The sequence below is a fragment of the Protopterus annectens genome, chromosome 9.part0, assembly GCF_019279795.1.
Source record: "Protopterus annectens isolate FY-2018-M chromosome 9.part0, PAN1.0, whole genome shotgun sequence".
NCBI classification, from domain to species: Eukaryota; Metazoa; Chordata; order Ceratodontiformes; family Protopteridae; genus Protopterus; species Protopterus annectens.
Genome location: NC_056743.1, coordinates 92,633,898 through 92,657,699, shown reverse-complemented (window position 1 = coordinate 92,657,699; position 23,802 = coordinate 92,633,898). Strand labels below are relative to the sequence as shown.

The 23,802-nt window shown below is 42.2% G+C and overlaps 1 protein-coding gene across 1 annotated transcript in view; it reads left to right on the top strand.

The window, feature by feature from the left end:
- Window positions 1–23,802, top strand: part of AMBRA1 (autophagy and beclin 1 regulator 1) — a gene marked incomplete in the record, with an annotated part of 1,868,076 nt that overhangs the window by 1,744,665 nt on the left and 99,609 nt on the right. The window contains 1 exon segment of the mRNA XM_044082605.1: window positions 19,296–19,486. Within this exon segment, the coding sequence (XP_043938540.1) occupies window positions 19,296–19,486 (191 nt within the window).

Sequence of the window (23,802 nt, the reverse complement as noted above, 5' to 3'; positions counted from 1 at the left end):
TGATTTTGAAACCATCCAGGCTGGCTTCCCCCATCAGGCGTATTGTCCTAGCCTCCCAGAAACCCTCCACCAGAAAAGTTTAAAGTAGTAAATGGAAAAGGTTTTCTTTCGGGCTTAAGAGCAGGAATCTGGATCCTTTTTCTGTCTCTGTTTCAGATGTCCTTTTGTTCTTGTCCTCATTTTTTCAGTCAGGGGCAATTTTCTCTGCTAAGCTCCAGTTGGTGGGGATTTCTAATTTCCATGAGAATAATGAGCTTACTTTCTCTTCCAAACTTTGCAAAGTGTTCATGAAAGGTGTTTTCCGTCTAAGACTGCCTGTTAAGGACCTCTCACCTCCTTGGGTCTTAACTTTAGTGCTGCAATCTCTGACTTAGAGTCCCTTTAAACAGGCCAGTTCGTAAAATTTCAAATTCTTAAAATGGAAGACTGCTTTCCTGGTTGCCATAACTTCATCTAGGAGGGTTTCCGAATTGCAAGCTCTTTCCATTGCTCATTCTTATATGATCTTTCACAAGGACAGAGTATCTCTCAGGACGAATCCCTCTTTTTTGCCCAAGGTTGTCTCTGAATCCAGTCTAAACCAATATATTCAGTTGCCAGTGTTCTTTCCTTACTTTTCCAACAAAGAAGAGTGCATTCTACATACCTTGGATGTTCACAGGCAGTTCGGATTTTATCTACATAGGACCAAACAGTTTTGCAAATCAGGTATCTCTTTGTGGCTTTTTCCCCTAACAGACGTGGCTTCCCGGTTTCTAAGGTGACTATTTCTAAATGGATTTCTAGCTGCATTTCTACAGTATGACATCAGGCATCTTGAGGTTCCGGAAAGAATTAGGGCTCAGTCTACTAGGTCCATGGTTACGGGCTTAACATTCATGGCCATACTCTCTAGTGATGACATTTGTGATGCTTCCACTTGGTCTACTCCTCACACCTTTATAACTCATTACAAACTGGATCTGGTTTCCAGGAGCAGGGCTTCCTTTGGCTCCACAGTGCTCCGGCATGTTCTTCCTTGAAGCCTCCCAGGATATATAGTAGCTGTGGGCTCTGACTCTTTTGTGAGGAATAATGACATAGATAACATCAGATAGTAATGTACTTACCACAACTTGGCATTTGTGTTATCCTGTGTCATTATTCCTCACATTTCCCTCCCGCCATCCCCCTTCCGTGTTGGATTTTCTGAGGAAGTTGGAGTGTTGAGGTTTGGGCCTAATTCTCCTTTCTATATTTGGTAATCGGCTTTCTAGCTTTGTTAGCAAACTCGATCTGAGGGTTAGAGGGCAGCAGGGCATTATGGGAAGGGGAGGAGCTTGATACTTGGTAATGTCTGTGCCAAGTTGCTGGCTCAGATCCAATGTCTGATCCTAGACCCTTCTGTGAGGAATAATGACATAGGATAACACAAATGCCAAGTTGTAGTAAGTGCATAATTCTCTCTTTGCACATTTATCAAGACCAAATGACATTCTTATATCATCTGAAAAAGTTGTGAATACTTGCAGTTGTGCTTTCATTTCCTCATCTGATGAGCTATACAGTTTTAAATCATTGACAGAGAAGATTGAGAGGTCTTTACACTTTGTTGTTTTCTAGGGGCCAAATTATAGCCATGGCCTAATCTTTTAAGTAGACAGCTTAAAGGGTTAAGGGCAAGACAGAATAGCAGTGGTGACAGGGATTCACCCTGGAATATCTCCCTTTGAATTTTTATCCCTGGAATAATAATTTGTCCTTTATCATGGCTTAATTGCAAAGTGGTCTGCCACTGTTTCATGGTCACTGTAATGTAATTGATCATTGTAGAGTGTACCTTTTAGATTTTTAAGCACCGTTATCCATGAATGTGCGATGCTATCAAATGCTTTTTTGTAGCCATCCATGCCATACTTAGATTCTTCCTTTTTTTTTTTTTTTTTTTTTTTTATACATTTATCCATTATGACTTTATTTAGGAACAGATGATCCTTTGTTCCATATGACTTTTTTTATTCTTTTGCTCTATTGCCATGATTGAATTTTCTTCTAAATGACTATAAACTCTGTCAGCATCAGTTCTGGTGTATAGTTTATACATCATCGGAAGGCAAGTTATTGGTCTGTAATTTTTAGGATAACTTCAGGTGCATTGTTTTTCCTGTTAACCAGGTTGGTGTGTCTTTGGGGTGCGCATATAAATTGTTCTTACACATGGCTAAAACTTTGTGCAAAGGTGTTAATACTTTGTTAGGTACTGCATGTGGGCCTGAGGCTTTCCAGTTGGAGGCTTTTCTTAACTTTATCTCAATCTCTCTGGCCGTTACTTCATCCCATTTCATATCCTGTACCTTTAAACAACTTGTTCTTTCTTTTACTTCTATCCATTTAGCATCTTTGTTTTGTTCCACAGGATCTTCATAGATATTTCTCTAAAATGTGTCTAAAACAACAGATAGGCCAAAGAAGAGCCATAAAGAATCCCTCAGTAGGAGTTGTGTAATTTCTTGCCAAGGACATTTTAAAGCCCATATGTCTTTGAAACCTCCTCATTTTTATTCTTTCTTTGCTTTTACTCCCCTGCAAACAAAAATGGAGTCCTCTTCTGAAGAATTGTCTTCAGAATCTGAATATGAATCCTAAGGTTACCCTTCTCGGTTCCACTCATCTACAGGTTGAATCTGTCTTAACGTCATCTGAGGAACTTACTTTTGGTAACACAGTCCGTAAAATGGTGGAACACCAACTGGGAGAGCACGTCTGAATCACAGAGGAGATGATATGACTTTTATGCATATGAAAATTCCTTAAACTTTCTGCTATTCCCCATTTGGAGGTTTGGGAAGACATTCTGTCTGCTTTTCTGGCTTCTGAAAGCCAACCATATGTATTTAAGTAGCCAGGCAGGGTAAAGTAGCTCTCACACACTTTCTTGTACAAAAAAATGCTTCATCTGAACCCACAGTTGTTTCTGTAGAATTTGCTAAAACATTCAAATTGCTTCCTTCTACTAATGGCTTAAAAAATGAGAAGGATTGCATGACCATAGACAGATATGGTAAGGTCTAAACTTTCGAGATTTTGTGTGTTTGGGCATTAATTACCAGAACTGCATGACAAGTTGCATGCTTTCTATTTTTTTACAACATGGTTAAACTGATATCAAACATACTTGACTCTGACACCAAGTGCTTGCAGCATGTACTGAATTCTCCCACACATGTTGCAAGGCATTTCATCAAATGTTGAAAGACACTGCTCATATTCACTTTAGAGCAGCTGTTGTAGGATCAGTCCTAAGAAAGTATACCTGGCTTAGACAACAGTCTTGCCTGATAAGGGGTAAACTCCTGAGCGCTTCTTTAGATAAGGATATCTTGCATAAGGAATTAAATGAAAAATAATGCAGGACTCTAAGCAGCCCCCCTTCCCCATTTCTAAGTTCTAGAACTACCCCTACAAGTCTGGCGAAATTTTGCATAAAACCCAGAAATCTTTTCAGCAGATAGGAAGGACACTTTCTAAGAAATAATGGCAGGAAATATCCATGTTTGAGTTCAAAGGATCCTTTTCAGATAAAAGCTCCAATTTCTGACAGATTTCTTTCCCTATTGTTCCCTTCTTCCACCTCAGCCAACCTGTAACCTACCTTACAGGGAGGCTGTGTCACCGTCTTCCCTTTTGGAGAACAATAGTACATCTGATAAACTAACAAATTCTACTCAGCACAGAGGACGCAACATGAGGATAATAAGTCGAGCGCTTTCATCTCATTTAATACAAGACTTCTTTGGAATGGTACATCTGATAATGGTATATCTTCATAAGTTCGACAGCCACATCTTCGACACTGCTGCCGCGAACTGCAAACCGTGAAATTTGAAAATTGTGAAAACCGAAGCACCAAATTACAAAACCTCGCCTCCTTTTTGACCCATGGTAGCACTCGTTACGGCGGTGGAGCAATTGGAAATGTCAAAATTCGACACTTTTATGACATATAGGGAAGTCGGCATGACGGAATTCGGCTAAACGGTTCTCGTTTAAGCACATTTGGAAATGTGCTTTCAAACATATGAAGCTATGCCATCTAATACTTATGGCCAGGGTTTTACCAGAGTCTCTATGGAGTCTCAGGAGGATACTTTACTGTTACAGGATGTGCCCTCTCCAGGAGGTAGTAGGCCAGGGGGCTTCTCAGGTAACTGTTGTTCTTCCCTCTCTTCCCAAGGTAGTTAGGGTAGGCCCAAAGTTCCAGCTTCTGGGGGAGCTTCTCTGGGCATTTGGGGCTCTGTGCCCAGAAACATATGCTTAATGGCAGGCAGAGATTTTGATTTCCTGATTAGAGGTTCTATGCCCCGCCTGATAAGAGGCCTAGGGGTGGAACAGGAGTTTGATAATTTGAACAGTGTTTGCCAGGCTTCAGAGTCTCTGACTTTGCACTTGCAAGAGTTTTATTCTGATTTCTGGATTGGATGATTCCTCTCTACCTCTCTCTCCTCCTGAGGATTTTCATTTTCAGAGACTCTTCACTCCATGAGGGAGCATTTTTAAATGGAAGGCCAGGATTACTCTGATTCACCCAGAGAAACTGTTGGGGCCTAAAGGGTGTAAAGCTTCTGGTGGTAAAAATCCTGTACCCTCTGATAAAGAGGCAAGGGCTTTGGATAGGTGGGGTAAGAAAGTATATACTTCTTCCACTCTAGCCATGAGGATTTGTCTGTCTGTTGGTAAGCATTCTTTGCAGTGTGCAGTGTTGATTGTTCAGGCCTCCTCGAGGGTGGCTGCTACTAGTTTACTAGTTCTGTTTCATGCCTGGTTGAAGGAACAGAATTTAGCTGAGCAGCTGTTAAGTGTAAGTTTTTTGCTTTTTTACAGTCTGATGTGTGTGTTGTTTGGACTGACGCCTGTGGAAGTTTAAAGAAATGGGAGGACAAGCTAAGTCTATGCAGACTGTTAAAGATTTTTTGAAATTGGCCTGCTAGGGGTGGACATATCCTGCTTATGGTTCCCAGTCTGGGTTTAGGAAGATCAGACAGTTCACCTGCTCAGACTTCTGTGGGGGCAGGGGGGGGTCAGTTTAGTAAGCAGAACCAATGACCTGCCTTTTCGGGAGGAAGATTTTTTCTCTTCAAAAAGAATTTAATCACTATCACTAAGAGAGAGATGGGTGCTATCTATCATCACAGATTTACAGATTTTTTTTATTTCCCCACCCCCTTTCAAAAAGGCATGCCAGATGTTCCTCCTCCAAAAAAAAAGAGGCTCTCAAGCAAGTTTCTCAGTTACCAGATAGGGGCCATTCAGCCAGTCCCTGTATCAGAAAGGAGACCAATTTTTATTATCTATCCTTATCTATCTCATCTGGACATTCCATTCCAAGTCCAAGACGTTACAGCAACTTACCTCTACTGGCTGGGCAAGGATCACTGGATGGTAACTGATCTCAAGGAAGGAACCCCTACCTTCATGTGCCTATAAGTTAAGTTGCAGAAAGTATCTTGGAACTGAACTGGAGATTTTATCAGTTCTCTCTTCTGCCCTTTGCTTATTATTATCTACTACCAGAGTATTCACACAGGTTCTGGCTCCAGTGATAGCTTACTTCAGGCTTCAAGGCATTCAACACGACTGCCTGATTCTGGCTCAAGAAAAGGAAGACCTTCTACAGCATCTGGAATATGTAGTAGCAGTGCAAAGATGCCTAGGGTATTCTGTGACAAAAAAAAGAGTCTGTCACTTTACTTCCATCAACTATCTCATCAGTCAATGCCAAACTGAGTATGAGGAAGCTGCAATGGTATCTCTCAAATGGACACAGACAGCACTGCCAAGATTTTGTGTCATTCACATAATACATTGCCCCTGCCTTCAAAGGAATTTTGGTGTGGGCTCAGGAATCACACCTAAACAGGGACTCTCTGTGACCCGCCAGGCGCAGATCAGATTTTAACGACAGATGCCTCGGACACTGCTGGGGAGCTCATCTAACATTGATGAGGGCGTTCAAGTTACTTCTTCCAGGGCAGGTGTTGATTCTAACAGACAACACAACTGTCATGTGGTACATCAACAGTATTTTGAAATTGACAGTGTCATGGGGAACTCACTCAGATAGATCTGTGTTAGCTTCTCACTAAAACCACCAGCTGCCAAAGTATTGCAGTCTTGTAAAGAAGCCTCCATGGCCTTTACCTCTGATTCCATATTCTGTGTTTGAAGACAGCAGGTCTCAGCTTCCTCAAGTTTTAAATGTGATTATGGAAGCTAGAAGATAGCCTAGTAGAGTGAGAGAGAGAAAAAAATGGAAATTTTTTTTATTTTGGACAGCAAAGAATTTGAGATTTCAGAGCCTAATTTGAGTGTGGGCTCTTCAATATCTTACTGAATTATTGGACAAAGGTTTGTCCTTCTGCTCACTATGATTGTGACCCACCTTTGTTTTCGCATCCTTTGTTCAAGCAGTTTCTTAGAGGGGCAAAGGATATAACCCCCCATTAGAGCTCCTACTCCTGCTTGGGATCTCAATTTTGTGTTGGAAAAACAGGGTTTCATTACGTACTAACAAGCCTGTGTCAAAACAAACTATTTCTAGGTGGATTGGCTTTTGCATTGCATTTTGTTATTCCCATCATGGCAAAGAGGTTCCAGCTGGGATTAGGCCTCATTCCACTAGGGCTACTGCCACACAGCTGTTTTACAAGGCATGTTGTCAGCAGTTTTGTACCTACCATAAATGTAGATGTTTGTAGGTGAGTTTACATGTATATATTTTTGTATATATTGCTGTATATATTGTACATGTTTTTGGTGCAGGTTGTTTTGGGACTTGTCTTTGGGTCTTCTGACATCTGGGGCAGAAAAGAGAAATGGTTGTCATGGTCATAGTATCCTGTATCCTCTGACCGCTAGTCTGCTGCCCATGCCACCGACGCCAGCCTTATACTCTGGTATCGGGCCGACTGGGACTATACCCAATAGTCAGGACTGCAGCAAGGGAATCCTCGAACATCTACATTTATGGTAGGTACAAAACTGTACTTTTTGACATCATAAGGAGTGGGTACAAACCTCCCTGAAATTCTCTTCCATTTCCATCTGGAGTTCTTCAGATACCCTCAAGCCAATACCTAGTCCCTCACAATTCTCTCAAGAGTTCCTACAGGGAATTATAAAACCTCTTCTTTCCATCAAAAAGGAAAATAATTTTGCTTCAGATTTTTCTTCATCCCAAGAAAAGAAGGAATGTGTGGAGTTCAGTACCTGACTTGTCTGACTCCAAAACCAGCTGTCTGCCGATCCCTAGTCCAACAAACCACTGAAAATTCTTAAGATTTTGTGCTTTGGGATATCATTGTCAGTTTACTGCTTTGCCTTTTGGACTGTCTACAGCTCCAAGAGTTGTCACAAAGTGCTTAGATCTTGCCATTGTCATAGCATTTTGCAGACTGCAGTGTATCCACGTCTATCCTTACCTAGGTACGGTCCTAGGAGATTAGGCTAACTGCTCAAGAGCCTTTATAACCCTAGTTCATATACCCTGATTTACCCAGGGTGTGTCCACTAGGGGCTGGAGGAAGGCATGAATTTGTGCCTATGCCCTGGGTATTTTTACAGATTGCCTCTTCCCATAAGGGACCTAGGCAGCACCCTGGATGTGAATTTTCCCATCCTTTGATCCAGATTCAGGCTATTTCAGTTCAAAAAGAACTTTACAAGATTTACAGTTCATAGAAGGTTACTAGGTGAATAACCTTGCCTTGCCCTTGCAAGCCTAGCAATATTAATTTCAAGTTGCCCCAATTGTCTGTGGTTAGGTGAGTGAATTTCGATAAGTTAAGGGTCTCTGTGGTAGTTAATATCAACTTCCTCTCTCCAGGAGGGACATGGGCACCATCCCAGGAGTGAATTTGCAGTCACCCATCCATTGATCTGGGTTGCATTTGAAGAGGATCAGGGAGAGTCTGTTTCACATGAATTGGACGCTTGTTCCAGAGAAGTGGCAGTCTCTCTCAGATGTATCTCTCTCTCCAGCGTAACCCATTCTTGTCAAAGGCTAGGTTAAGATCCTTGGGGTGAGTGACCCTCATGCAGTTTGATTTACAGTGTGTAGCATTTCCATCAGGGCTGGGTCAGAGACTGCCCTGCAAGCCAGGCACAGGTCACCCCTTAGCAACCTGTAGGAGACCGAATACAGTGACAGGCTTTCATTGTTTCTGTGTAAGAATTGTTTTGTGTACTCTGTAATTTCTTGGAGAGAAACATCTCCCTCTCTCCAGTTGTGAGATGAGGTGTTTGGTGTGAGGTACATGTAAAAGGGAACATTGTACTCAATTATTGGTTCACAACAAACTTCTTTTAAACATCACAACAATCACCCTGGCACCCACTCAGTCTCTGCTACTGTTTGGATTGGATGCATCCAGCACAGTGGCTCTCCTTCCCTGGAAAAATTGAGTTTCTGATAACTTGGTTTTTCTCCTCACAAATCTACAAATACCTCTGTCAGGGAGATTCGGAGAGCCCTGGGGTTCAGGGCATCTGCAATTTAGATGATTATTTTGCCAGACTTCAGATTAGAAATATTCAGAGGTACTTCAAATTAATTCAGACGCAGTACTATAATACTCTTTCTTTTTCTAATATCTCTCTTGCCTTGTGAGAAGAAAGAACTGTTTTGATGGATTAATCAGTTAAGGGTTGATCCAGGCGCTCCCCCTGTCCCTTTTCTGCCTTCAGAATGTCTCAATAGTTATTTCAGACCTTTTCCAGGGGCCTGTTCACTGAGCATGACTTGGTCTTGTTCATCAGGAGAGGTAAAATCATGTCAACATTGAAGTGGTAAACTCCCTGAGCTTTGCCCTCCAGACTCTTAACTTTTGAGTCCCTGGATCTCTTCTAATCTTAACAGATAGTATCACAGTCATGTGGTGCATCAGCAAATGGAATAGCAAAATCTTATCCCTTTTGCAAGCTTGTTATGATGGCCTGGGATTTTGCAGTACACCATAATCTGTATCTTCAAGCTCTTTGCTTTCCTTCAGAAGCAAATTCACTGGCAGGTTATTTGTGCAGATCTGAGGCAAACCAGAACAATGGAGGATTAACCTTCAGGTCTTCCTCCAATTGCCTGTCAGTGGGGGAACTCCTCATATCTTTGCCACCACTCTCAACAAACAGCTTAGACTGTTTTCCTCCAGTGAAGCTTGGAAAATGAAAGGCTCCTCCTTGCCGTGGATAGGGAAATTCCTGTACCCCTTTCCTTTCTTTCCAAAGAGGCTTCTGAAAATTCAGAAAAAAAACAGGCCAAATATACTATCGGTGACTCCCATTTGGCCCAGACTAACCAAGGACAAGTTACCACATTACCCCACAGGATGTATTTGTTCACACAACAAAAGGACGTTCATTCATCCGATCCTGTAGACTCTATACTTTGTTTGGATGATAGACCAATTCTAATTCTTTTCAGGAGCCTTTATTTCTGAGGACATTTAACAAGTAAAGGAGGAGAGAAAAACTGCAACAAGAAAATGTTGCATTTCTAAGTAGAAAATATTTTCTGTATAGTGCTGTAACAGAGGGTAGAACCCATATCAAGTAGAAATTCCCAGTGTCCCTAAATATGTGTGAGCAGTTCAACTTAGATTTAGCATGCACCTCTATGAACGTGCATGTATCATCCATTTCAGCCTAACTGCCTTTTGACCCCCTCTTTCTTCACATTGAGACAAAACAGTTTCATAAAGAGTTCCCACATATCAAGCCTCACAGATAATTATTTTCTCCTCCCTAAAACCTTTCTTATGTTCTTGAACAGTTGACCCTTCCACCTTTTGAACCAATCTCTTCTGCATCTTTAAAATGATCGACTTGGAAAACTGTCCTGTTAGTGGTCCTAACATCTGCTAAAAATGTCTGAGTTACAGGCTGTCCGGTGTACTCCTGTTTTCCTACTTTTCTGTAAGTACAGGATCAGGCTAAGGACTAATCCTACATTTATACCAACAGTTGTCACTGAAATGTCTGAACTAATCTATCCATCTAACTTGATTGCCCATATGGTTTGGGATGTCCTATATGGTGTGTATGGTATGGCAGTTAGGATTTTTGTTTTTTATGTAGATGGCCTGGGTTTGATTCCTGGTATGGGAAAGGGCTACTTTTTTAAGGATTGCGTGCTGTCATAGTGGTTATGGTGTTTATCTTGTAGGCAAGAGAGAAAGCGGTTGATTCTTACCAAGGGAAGTTGGTTAGACTTAAAATGGTCCACAAGGGCTGCCAGCTTAATACTTAAACCTATGATTTCAGAAATTCTTGGTGCATAGCTAGGCTTAAAATGGCCCTTGTGGTTGTTAGTCTAGTAAATACCTATGAACTGCAATTTTCCCAGTCCCTAAAATAAGTGTGAAAGAATCCTTCATTTGCTGGATGTTCACAGACTAGTTAATTCCCACTTGGATAAGACAAAATCTTTCAGAAAGTTTGACCAGCTGGTTTTCTTATGAGGGTAAAAAAGGTTATTATTACAGTTTCTAAGTGAAGTATTTCCAGGTAGATTTCCCTTTCCATTTCATTCTGCCGCTACATCTGTAGTAAAATCCATTAAAGTCTGGTCAGTGCTCATTCTTTTTCTGGAGCCTTTTTAAAAGGTCTTGACTCAACATTCATCCTAGAGGCAGCTAATTGGTTCTTCCTTCTCCCATTTACTAAACATTACCAGATAGATGCCTCTGCCAGAGCAGCTTTCTCCAGAATCATCCTTCAAATATTATTGGATTTCCTCTAATTTTCAAGCCTCCGCTATTTCAGCATATAAGCTTTGGGATTTGTCACACAAGTAAGTAGTACTTGCAACAGTGATTTACTTGAGCATCTATTGTTATGGTAAGCTCTTACACAACTATGCTATGTTCCTTATTAGGTAATTGTTGCAATATATGCACCCACCCTTCTTCCGTAAGCCCTTATTTCCTTTCCTTTCCCCCCCCATAGGTTCATAGGTGATTACTAGGCTAGCTGCTCTTGTAGGCCATTTAAAGCCTAGCCAGTTTCCTTTTTTGTGCTTGAATTTAACCTGTCCCATTTGGTTTGAGATTGGCCTTACCTATCCTATGTCTAGTTAATTATATATTACCTCTAATGATTATAACTGGAATTATACTATTGATAATTAGAAGGGACCCATGCTTTGGAAAGAACATTTAGGAGCTGTCTCTTTTAGTAGTAGAGGGAGCAGTCCTGAGGTAAATTTTCTGTTTCCCATCCATAGATCCAAGTTATGCTTGAGTATGAATAGGGATGAACTTAGTTTAATGTGGATGGGGAGTCTGTTGCAGAGCAGCAGTGTCCTCTGCAAGATGTACTTCTTCCTCCAAACCATTACGTTGATAATGCAGAAGAGGTTTAGATTCCTGGTCTGAGTGTTTCTGATACTTCTTGAGCATCTTCCTGCAATATCTTGAGGTGCTTTCTTACCCAGATGACTGGCTGCTGAATGCACTTTTTATCTTATCACAGTGTTCTCTCTCTAGATTCTTCCAACTGTTTATTATTACACTGAGTGCTGCAAAGTATCTGATAAAGTCATGGTGATCTTCATAGTTTATTAGCTGAACAATCAGCTTTGCAAGGGCTGTCTTACCTTTGAAAAGATTTGCCTGTTCATTGCATGGTGTTTCTTGTACAATTCTGTATTGGTGACTAACATGTTGACCCTCTGGAACTCCTAGCAGTTATGGTTCCGGTTGCTGCATTTACAGGGAACCCCATGAGAATTCTTCCATGGACTCCAAAGACACAGTGGAGTCTGTACACAGACATGAAAACGAACCAAGCTGGGATCTCTGACATCTACCTTAGATGCTTCAGTTGGAGATGTCCTTCAAGAATGCAACTGCAGTCATAACATATGGGTTGTCCTGCCTCAGGCAGCCCTCGGTCGGCCGAATTCCAAAGTCTGGGTCCGGCGTCGGCTGGTGTCGCCTCCTCTCCGACGTCACCACGGCTGGAGTATAAAGGCATCGGCCGACGCCATCTTCAGTCTTTCTTGCCGCGCGGTGCCCGAAGCAGAAGCAGTTCACAAGTGCCGGTCGGCCAGCTCCTGTGTTTTCAGTACCGAAGTCATCTAAAAGCTAAGTACCCCGTTGGGGAACATTTATTCTTGCCCCAGCCGATGTCAGAACAAATTGAGAAAGTTAATAATTGTTTGTCTTGTGGTAAACAAATACCTCATAAGGACTTCCATTCTCTCTGCTTTCCTTGCCTGGGCCCAGACCACGACGTCTCGGCCTGTGCTGCCTGTGCTTGCTTTAATAAGCGCACTCTCAGGCGCCGGGCAGAATTCGCCGAGGATTTCTTCGGTGAATCTTTTGCGTATATCATGCCGTCGGATCAACAGACTACCCAATCTGCTAAAAAGCGCAAGGACCGGGACCGACATCCTCGGCCTGCGTCCACTACCGATGCTACTCCCAAACCCTATGCTAGTGCTCCGGTCCCTTCGGAAGTGGTAAATCTACCGCTCCAGGCCGACACAGCGTTAACACGACCTTCGGTCTCGGAGATGTTTTCTCTGACTCCAGTGCTAACCCTGATTCTCTTCCTCCGGCTCCTGTCAAGCCGGACAGATATTATAGGGTCCCGGACACTCACAAACATCTTTTTAAGGCCCACTCTGTGGATCTAGAAACTATTTCACAGGGCCCCAAGGGAGTGGCTACCTCCTCTGCCAAAAACCCACTGCCAGCAGACAGGGAAGCAAGGTTCCTGGAGAGATGGGGTAAAAAAGTATATACTTCTACTACCCTGGCCATGAGGTCTCTAAATTGCCTTTTTCACATGTTTCAGTACCAGGATTTTCTCCTGGATGATTTACAGAAAAAGTTAGCTTCTCCTGAGCCTATTGATAAAAAGGCATTGCAGGATCATATACATAGCACTCAGCAGGTTAATAACCATTTTCTACAGTGTGGTTATGATGCACTGGAAGCTTCATGTAGGGCAGCTATGACTGGGGCTGTGATACGTAGACATGCTTGGTTAAAGGATCAGTCTTTGCCTGACCATGTAAAAGTAAAGTTACTTGATGCACCTTTGGAAAAACAGAAGCTTTTTGGTGTTAATGCACAAGATGTATTGAAATCCATAGAGGAAAAAGCAAAGTCAGTACAGACAGTCAAGGATTTCCTTCAGGTTCAGCCACCCAGATTCAGCAGAAACTGGCCCTCAAAGAATTGGTACTTCCCCAGCTCAGACAGGTTTCAAAGGGGAAAAAGCAGACGTGCCCGAGGTAGAGGGCAATACCGAGGATCTTACAGGGGACGCCAATGGCAACCTCCAAATCAAAGAAGTGGTACAGAGAGTTCAACTGCACCACAAGGACAATCGCAATGACTTGATTTTCATTCCGCCTACAAAGGTCCAAAGAGAAGCACCCTTGGGCGGAAAATTATCCTTATTCTCACAAAACTGGCATATCTTAACCAAGGACAACTGGATTCTGGATTTGATAGACAAAGGTTACAGATTCCACTTCCACACATTACCAATAGGACAAGACATGCCAATCCTGCCACATCATCAAAGGGCAGAGGCATTCTGTCAAGTTTCCAAGCTGTTAAGCATAAGAGCAATAGAAAGGGTTCCTCCTCAGGAGCAAGGGCAGGGATTTTATTCAAGGCTGTTCCTTGTTCCAAGAAAAGAAAGCAAATGGAGACCTATACTGGACTTGTCATCTCTAAACACTTTTCTCATAGTGCCAAAGTTCAAAATGCTGACGTTGCAGCAACTCCTTCCCATGCTGGGCAAGGGGTCTTGGCTGGTCACTCTGGACCTCAAGGAGACATACCTGCATGTCCCAATCAGACAAAGTTGCAGAAGATACCTCAGATTTCTTGCAGGAACAGAGCATTATCAATTCTCAGCATTGCCGTTTGGCTTATCTACTGCGCCCAGTGTGCTCACGAAATGCCTGGCATCAGTAGTGGCACACTTCAGACTGCAGGGGATTCAAATATACCCCTACTTGGACGACTGCCTCATACAAGCAGACAACAAACAAACCTTAAAGGAAAATTTGGACTATGTCATGCATCTACTGCAGGCCTTGGAATACACAGTCAACATTCAGAAGTCAAAACTACTGCCATCCCAACAGATTATTTTCTTAAGAGCCAAACTGGACACAGAAAACCAAATGGCCTACCTCACAGAGGAAAAACAGCAGCATTTACCAGAGTACTTCAAAGGCTTAGCCAAACTCTCCCAGCTGACTGCAAGGAAAATCCTGTAGGCCCTGGGGTTCATGGCATCTTGCATCCTTCTGATACCTTTGGCAAGACTTCATATGAGAAAGCTGCAATGGTATTTAAAAAACTTATGGTCTCAACACAGCCAAAGCCTAGAGGACATAATCCCACTTATTCCATGTCTGCAAAAATAATTTTTATGGTGGGCTCAAGCCAAAACAGCAAAACAAAGGTATGCCTTTCAACAGACCTCAAGCAGGCCAAATGATTACAACAGACGCCTCAGACCATGGATGGGGGGTGCACATGGAAGACAGATGCATTCAGGGGCAATGGACCCCAAAGGAAAAACATCTGCACATAAACCAAAAGGAAATGGCAGTGATATATGCAATCGAGACTTTCGAAAAATCACTACAACAAGGACATTTACTGATAAGGACAGACAACACCACTGTCATGTGGTACATTAACAAGCAGGGAGGCACTCATTCTTATCCCTTCTGCAGACTAACAATGCTTCTCTGGGAAAAATCCCTGAGCCTGAAGATACATTTACAATCCCAGTTTGTACCAGGCAAGGACAATGTACTGGCGGACAACCTGAGCAGAAATTTCATGGATCCACACGAATGGATGTTGCATCCTCACATTTTCTCTCAACTGACGAAGACATGGGGAAGACCGGATGTAGATCTTTTCGCATCCCACTTAAATCATCACCTGAAAAAGTTCTGCACAAGGACTCATCATCCTCTAGCCTGGAAGACGGATGCTCTCTCCTTCAGCTGGAATTCTCTAAAAATTTATGCATTCCCTCCTCTGCCTCTGCTGACCAAGGTGATACTGAAGATCAAAGCAGAACAACCAACAGGTATTTTGATAGCTCCAGACTGGCCAAGGCAACACTGGTACACATTGCTATTGACCATAACTCGGACCAAACCATGGCCTCTGACTCTATGGCCCCTGCTCCTAACAACACAATTACAGGACTGTACATCAAGACCTGAAATCATTACACCTGACAGCCTGGAGGCTAACATGACTTCTCCACCTACCTCTCTATCAAAATCGGTTCAAGAGATCTTGCTGGAAGGACGCAGACCTTCCACAAGAAAAGCATATTCAGCCAAATGGAAGAGATTCAGCATATGGAATGCCAACAGGGGTCAGGACACAGCATTACCGAGTATACCTCAGATTTTAGAATACTTGGCAGAACTACTTCATACTGGACTTTCATACTCTTCAATAAAGATTCATGCCTCAGCAATCTCAGCAAAATACAACTGTGACCCTCCAGTGTTTTCTCATCCCTTGCTAAGACAGTTTCTAAGGGGAATAAAGAATATCAAACCTCCCAGAAAACAGCCAGTACCTGCATGGGACCTCAATTATGTGTTGGAAAAATTAACTCTTCCTCCATTTGAGCCAGCAGCAAGTTCAGAAATGCAATTTCTTTCATGGAAGACTGCCTTCTTATTGGCAGTCACATCTGCAAGAAGAGTTTCGGAGATACAGGCACTCATGGCAGTGCCTCCCTTCCTCATTTTTCATCAAGACAGAGTTTCTGTAAGAACCAATCCTACATTCATGCCCAAAGTTATTTCCAGGGTGTGTCTAAATCAAGCTATTCACCTGCCTGCATTCTTCCCCAATCCTCAAAATAGGGGGGAAAAGCTACTGCATACTTTGGACATACACAGACAACTACGTTACTACTTGGACAGAACTAAGGCCACCAGAAAGTCTGACCAACTGTTTGTAGCCTATGCTGCTGGAATGCAAGGAAAAGCCATCTCCAAACAAACAATTTCAAAATGGATTGGACATTGCATCAGATTCTGCTATTCTTTCCATGGAAAAGGTGTGCCAGCCAATATTAGGCCACATTCCACCAGAGCTATGGCCACTTCCACTGCTTTCCTAAGAGGAGTGGCAACAAAGGACATTTTAGAGGCTGCTACATGGAGCTCCGTGCATACATTTACCAAGCACTACAACCTGCCCTTATATTCCAGATCCCGAGCAGGCTTTGCTTCGGCAGTCCTGCAGGGGATTTTAGCTACACCATCCTTATCTTAGTTCCATCCACCCCCAGCTTGGCTATGGTATTCAACCCATATGTTATGACTGCAGTTGCATTCTTGAAGGACATAGTACAGTTTTGTACCTACCATAAATGTAGATGTCCGATAGATATGCAACTGCAGTCGGATTTTCCCCTCCCACCTACCCCTCTGTATACTTCTATTTGGGTCCTTCCCCCTTTTCCCATTAGCTGGGGGTATTTCTATGGTGTATCTGTTTATTACTATTGTGCATGTTTGGGATTATTTTTATCCATTTACCAAATTCAGCCTTCCTAGGAGGGCACCTGGCATCTGGGGCAAGAAACACTGAAGAAGATGGCGTCGGCCGATGCCTTTATACTCCAGCCATGGTGACGTCGGAGAGGAGGCGACACCAGCCGACGCCGGACCCAGACTTTGGAATTCGGCCGACCGAGGGCTGCCTGAGGCAGGACAACCCATATGTTATGACTGCAGTTGTATATCTATCGGACATCTACATTTATGGTAGGTACAAAACTGTACTTTTCTCACTTGCAGCTGACCATGGAGCCATCTGTTTCATCACCCAGTCCTTGTAGTGACTGTTACCACAGTTGGAGTACATTGTCAGTGGCAGGCAGTCCTGGGTCTCTGGCTAATGTTAGAGAACAGTATGCATATCAGTTTTCTAGAGAGGAAACCCTTCTCACTTTACAGGCATTTCCAATACTCCCTTCTTCATGGTGAAGGTGCTGTACCTTCCCAACAGCTTGGATGGCATGTGGTATCTTGGCAAACAGAAGTGAACTCATTCATATCCAGTGAGGCTGTGGGAACAGCCAGCTTTCATTGAAACAGGTTGATTTATGACTGATGATACACAAGTGGTCTATTAGCTGGTCATTAGTGAAGAAGCTTTTCTTTTGATGGAAAAAGCTTTGTTGTGACCTCCTTGTATCCCCAACCATTGCCAAATGCAGTGATGACTTTTTCCTGTCCTCATGGCAGTAACCCAGTAACACACTAAACCAGATTTTGCCTCCAGATCCTTTGTAGACCTTTAATCCATTTTCCTCGATTTTCAAATGTGTTGTGCAGAAACTAAAGAGAACAAGTTCTTCGTGGTTCTCATAGACTCTTTTTGGTATCAACAATTGTGGTTGCTTTTGCTTGATATTCTGAAGAAGCCTGTCAGGGTAAGGCCATAAAAAGCACATCTGATTCATCCATTCAACTGTCCTCACCTGAATCTCCATGCATTCAGTTTGACCACCTGATTTCTCCACTTTCTTTGATGACCAGGGTCACCTGTTATCCTCCTAAGATTTTCCAAATTTGCATTTCCATCCAGGGGCCCAATATATTTTTTTTTGCTATATCCAGAGTGTAGTATGTCTTTCTGATGTAGTACAGACAGTTCTGGACTGTTTCACTCGGACTAATTTTTGAACTTTTGATACAGACTTTTGTTGTTTTATTTAAGCACATCTTTCTGGATTGATTTCCCCCTGTAAATTCTGTCAGGGATTTGCAATTTTTCTTTGACTCCTTTGAAAGAACTTAAGGCATTCTTCAAGGTTGCTTGATTAATTTAGACCTCCATTCAACGAACCAGTACCACCTCGGAATTTGTTTTGTACTTGAGAATCTTTCCATCCTGTTTACCAGCTTCAGAGGAGGATATGAAATAAAGCTCTTGGAAATACCTTCCTTGTAGCCTTTACTTCTGCAGTGAGGATCTCAGAACTTCATACTTTACGTGCAAGAACCCTAATCTGGTTTTTCACATGATAAAATGATCTGATGAATAAACTTGACATTTATGGCAAGAGTAGACATGGAATTAAATGTGAACCAACCACTTAATTTTCCCATTATTTAAACAAACTGTTCAAAGAAAAAACATTTACAAATTCATATTGTGTGTAAATGATACAAGTTTTATTTGGACTGAGTAAAGTTTATCAGGAAACAGTCTTGTTTGTTATTACTCTGCAGCATACTTGCAGCTAAGTATCCAAGATCTGCCCATAGATGACTTTCAAGACTGCATTAAATTTTGCTATAGTAGAATACAAAAACTTAGCAAGTCAGTATACAGCACATTTTACCGGAGAAGTGGCTATATCACACGTTCTTTAGGAAGTCTGTCTTTGGACAACATATGCTTAGCTGCAACATAGGCTTCTCCAAACTTTCACAAGTAGTATAAACTGCATGTGATCTCAAAAGCTTTGTCTTCCTTTGGAGCTACAGTCATGAGGCATCTGTTTCTTAATGCCACGTAGGAAGACAGTCTGAGAATTCTGTCTCCTCAGTTGAAGATAATGAAGCAGACCATGACAGATAAAAAAAAATTGTATATTTTATCACAATCCACCTCTCATCTCAGAGATACAGAGATGTTTTTCAATCTTAAAGTGGTAAAGAGAACAAACAGGCTGCAGAGTGTTGATGGTCTGGCCTTAGGTGAGGCTTCTGAGAGATCAAAAAGTGCATAGAAGTGAAAAGAGTGCACAAGTAATAAGATTGGATATTAAGCAACTCTCATAATGGAAAAAAGCTGTTTTGGAGGAATTTGCAGCATATTTATTTTTAATTAACAGGGATGCTAGGTAGCCCACTCCATCGTAGTATGCCATCTGTGTGCTTTTGTGTTTCTTGTGCAAACCTGGATGCAGCGATAGTGTGTGTAGAAGAGGGAAAAGAGACATGCACTTCTGAACACATGCATCATAGTCACTTTCTGCTTAAGGTTCTGCAAGTTATGAGACCAGGCCAGAATTATAATTTATCCTTTAGCACATTGATAATAGAGGGCATTTTGTGACGCAGTGCTGGAATCCTGGATATTTGTGTGACCAGTGATATGCAGATGCCCTTGCAGCAAGATAGAGTATTCTGCACCTAAAACAGTGATATTTGTAAGAGAAATGTGAGAGTATTAAACTGACCAAACTGTAAAAGTTGACCCTTTTTCTTCCCTTTTCTTTTTTTTTTTTTAAAGGGCAAGTAGAGCTACCTGGAGGTCAGAGAGGGACATGAGACTGATGAATGCAATTGGCCTGCAGCCTCGGAATCCTGCCCCATCTGTGACTTCGCAGGGCACACAAACACCTTCCCCACAACTTCAGAATGCAGAGACCCAGACAGATCGAGACATACAAGAGGCAGGTGTGTCAGGAGGAGCTGAAAATGGTAAGATACTAGTATTGTACTATTGATACATGTGTTGTCACTTTGAAGAATTTTGAGCAGCTTTATTGTGGTAATGTTACTGACTGTTTCTAGTGTTTAAGTTCATCCTTTAGTATTAGATGACATGTAGAACTCCATACAAAAGGAGATCCCAGTGTCCTACAACTTGGTGGATTTACGTCACATATGTTAGTGTACACAATAGAGATGGATATGTATTTCTAGCAGAATAATGACTTCCGGAGTTGTCAGATCGGGTTATGGTTAGGTGAATGATGATGATGATGATGATTGGGCTGTGTGGAATTACACTGCCCACAGGTATCAGCATGACTTCTCTTGTATTTTGTAATGTCACTGGATGTTACTTGACGCAGAGCAATGTTTAATGTTGCTCATTTTCAGTGATCATTGACAGACAAGCCTGACTGGGTGATTTTGTTGTATACTGAATTTAATTCATCACTGCGGAGTCTTAAAAAATATTAGTCATAATATTGTTTGTGTTGGGGAGGTGGACCTCTTTTTTAAGCCCCTCATGTTTTCTACTTCATTCACTGAAATGAATGATTGGGTTTTGTGGATGCCAGCCTGTCCTCTAAGCAGGGTTACACGTAATGTTTTTAGTACAATTAGCATTTTTGAAAGGACCTCTGTAGCATCTTTATGCATGTTCAGTAAACCTCACAGTCACCCCTTAATTACTTTTTTTTTTGGGGGGGGGCAGTGTTACATTTAGAGTTAAACTTGAAGCATGTACCATTCAAATTCAGGCAAGAGAAAAATAAACTAATGGCAAATGTATTTGTAAGTGTTTGATCATTGCATCCCCTCCCCAGGCAGTCTTTTAAGTCCCTTCATTTCCCCTTACCTTCTTTGTCTTAGGAAAGTGGAAGTGGGAAAAGAGAACCAGGAATTGTGACCATCATGCAGAAGGTGTTAGTATTTTTTTCCAATATGCTTATAAGAGCTCCCCTTTTTGGCTAGAAAGTGTGATGCAGCATCAGCTATGCTTGACCATATGTTTGGAGTACATTGTTTCATTCACACATGCGCGCACACGATTCATGTGGAGTACACATCCACTTGCGGGCAGATTTGCTCTTATCTTCAGTTCCTAGGTATACAGTATAAGTACTGCAGTTCCAGGCCTTCCTACAGATGAAACTATTGCAATGGAATTCTGCTACTAACACAGAACTAGTTAGGTGAGCCAGTGGCCTGCTGTTATGGATTCTAGTCTGATAGTTGCATCTGTGTAATCTGTGGCCTGACCTCATGGCCAAAACCTCTGTTCCACAGAACTGGCCTAGTTCGATGGTAAGCATCCACCTGCTATTGAAAATGCATGTTTGCTTGGCAAAAACGTTTTCTCCCAGTAAGCAGAACTTTTTGCAAATAACATAGATTGTCTTTTTAGGGATCTTGGTGTATGCATGCTTTTGGAAATATGCTCACTCATGCAAGTGTTGCTGATGTTATAATCTTGGAAAAACTTGTAATCTTTACTCAGTGCTTGCATGCCTGTTGGCTTCTGTTTTTAACAGATTTATTCCCAAGTAATGCAAATAGGCAGAGTTTTCAGCCTGGACTGGCATAGAATCAGCTTTACTTAAATTCACTGAATGCAACATAATTCACATAATGTCATGGGGTTTGATCTTTTATATAAACTTTTAGCACCATAAACTGTAGCTGTTTATTCTCCCATCTTTAACAAAATGACTCATTTGTGCAACCAACATATTGGTTTAAAAGCTGCCTTAGTTGGTGCATACAAGTAATTAGGTGGAATGATACTGTATCCTAGAATAAGGCAGTTAGTGACTTCATGTTATTGTATACGTCAACAGTATGGCACTTTACTGTGTTCATTCAAAATTAATACAGTTTGCAGACATCTCAGTTCTACTCTGCAATAACCAGACAGCTCCAAAGCAATGTTGTATAGACTAAGTCTTTGAAACATCCAGATCCAATATTGTCGAAATTTTGTCATGTTCAACAGATGGGTGTCTTGGATCCAGTCTCTGATCAGGTCTTGATACTTCCAAATGTGTGGAACCGGGACTGTGATTCCACCCCATACACATAATGCCATGCTGTCCTCCTCTTAGCTTCAGATCTTGTTTGCCACCATTGAGGTTGCAAGTGAATCTCGGGACTCTGTTCTCCAGTTTCAAAACTACAACGATAAGTAGAATTGTGTTCTGTCTTTCTATTTTCCCTACCCTGTAGTTGGATATTTATAGATAATATGACCGTTTCTAGGTAGCACTGGGTCAGTAGGACCCTATTACGCTTCATTTTTTTCCTCATTGCAGTTTTGTCTCCTCCTTCTATCTTTCTTAATATAGTTACATTTTTATATATTTATGTATATTCATACAGTGTTGGTAGTAGCTATTGTTATAGTTGCTCTCGGTAAAGTGATTTACCTGACTTTTTTACAATGTCAGAAAAACGTTTAAATAAATGTAGCCACAATTCCCCCCAAAGACCAGCACCAGTTATGCATTTATTGCCTGGTGGTAGCTCATTTTGAATTAGAGTGCGATATTTGCAAAGCCTTCGGATCCAAGGCACTCCAAAGTTGTTGTGATGAGCTGATTTTAAAAGGACTTTTGCCCACACAGTTTGCTAACGTCAGCCCTTCTCCTTGTAAGTCTTACAAAAAACTAGAGAAAAGGAGAGGGAAAAAGAGTTGAGTCAGGCTCCAGAAAAGATTAAAGAATACAGTGAAAGCAGTCTCCTCTTTTCCTGCAGCCAAACTAAGTAAGTCATCAAATCCAACACATCCTTGGAGCCAATCATAGAGCCTTTCACGACAAGGGAAGTCCCAAACAATAACAGTTCCTTGGATCTAGACACCTTCTTCAACTCCAAGAGTTTCTGTAGAGCTTATCAGCCCTCGGCTTCATTTACCAATTTTAAAGGAAATTAAATCATTCCAGACCTTCCTTGACATCCTCCTCGAGGTCAGCCTGTTCAACCAGAAGCCTCTTGGAAACAGATGTCGACAGAGTGATGACGTTTTTGAGACAGCAGATATAGTTGCAGGTTATCTCAGTTTCGTCTCCCAAATCAGACCTGAGAATAGTTCCTACTACCCCCATCTTCAATTCCATTGTCAACCACATATAGAGTCAACAGGTCTTGGGTCCGGTCACCCATGGAGTGATGTCTTTGGATCTGAAACCCGTAGTATTTTCAACTCTGTACTCTTATCTCTTTTGGCTTCAGACCAAAATGAGATGTGAAGTTGAAGCATCAGGTTCAAGGGTCCTGGGGGAGATGTCGACCTTGAGGTATTTAGATCCGTCCCTTCCCGTTGGTGACACAGCTTTTGTCAGCTCGCCTCTGCCATTGGCCCAAGTCTCCTGATTGGCTGGTGCCGGGATGACAATCTTAATCCCTTATATCGAGATGCTCTCTTGGGTCCCATTTTGTTGAGTTCAGCATTCAAGGAGATAGAGCAGGCTGTCTCAGCTAGAGAGAGGCTCACTGCATCCAGACTTGGACCCATACCAACCTCTGACTTTGCCCCCCCCCCCCCCATACAGGTTGATTGGGACAGTCAAGGGTTCAGGAAATGTACTCGGACTGAGTTCCCAGTCCAGTTCAGATCCTGTGGTTGATGTTCCCAAACTCCAGGTCCCATGGAAAAGGACGTGTGTGCAGAAGCACATCAATTCTTCTCTGAATCCTTCACTAAAAACACAGATCTTGATGATGGAGAAGGGTCCCCACAATTCACCTTTGAAAAAGTTTTTGCAACAAACTTGAATTGAAGCAGAAGGGAGGTTGCTCCTCTGATAACCCTTCTCTGGTGGAATCTTTGTTCCTTGAGGCCTTTGGCGCTGCCTTGTCTACCACTTAGGTGGTCTGTCCTTCAAATCCCCTACTAGATGTAACAGAGTATGGAAAGAGCCTGACTCTGTGGTGCCTATCCCCAAGAAACCAGACAGGATCCTGTTTGCCCCCAAGGACAAACAACACTGGAGTAAGGGCCCTTCAGTAGATGCCATGGTCGCTGCAACAGCCACTAAGAAGGAACTCTCAGAAGGGAGGTCCTCTGTCCACCTTTCTGAGAGTCTAGAACCTTGGACCGATTTGAGAAATAGACTTATGCTTCAGTGAACTTTTCCATCTGAGAGCTGAACTATTTGACATGTGTAATTCATTTCCAGAGGGATTTGACAGAGTTTGAGCAACTCCCTCTCAGCTATCCTTCCCGTGGAATTCATTCTGGCTACCTTGATCTCTGTGACAAATTTCTCCATGTGATTTTTATCCAGTGCAGCCGATGGAGCCTC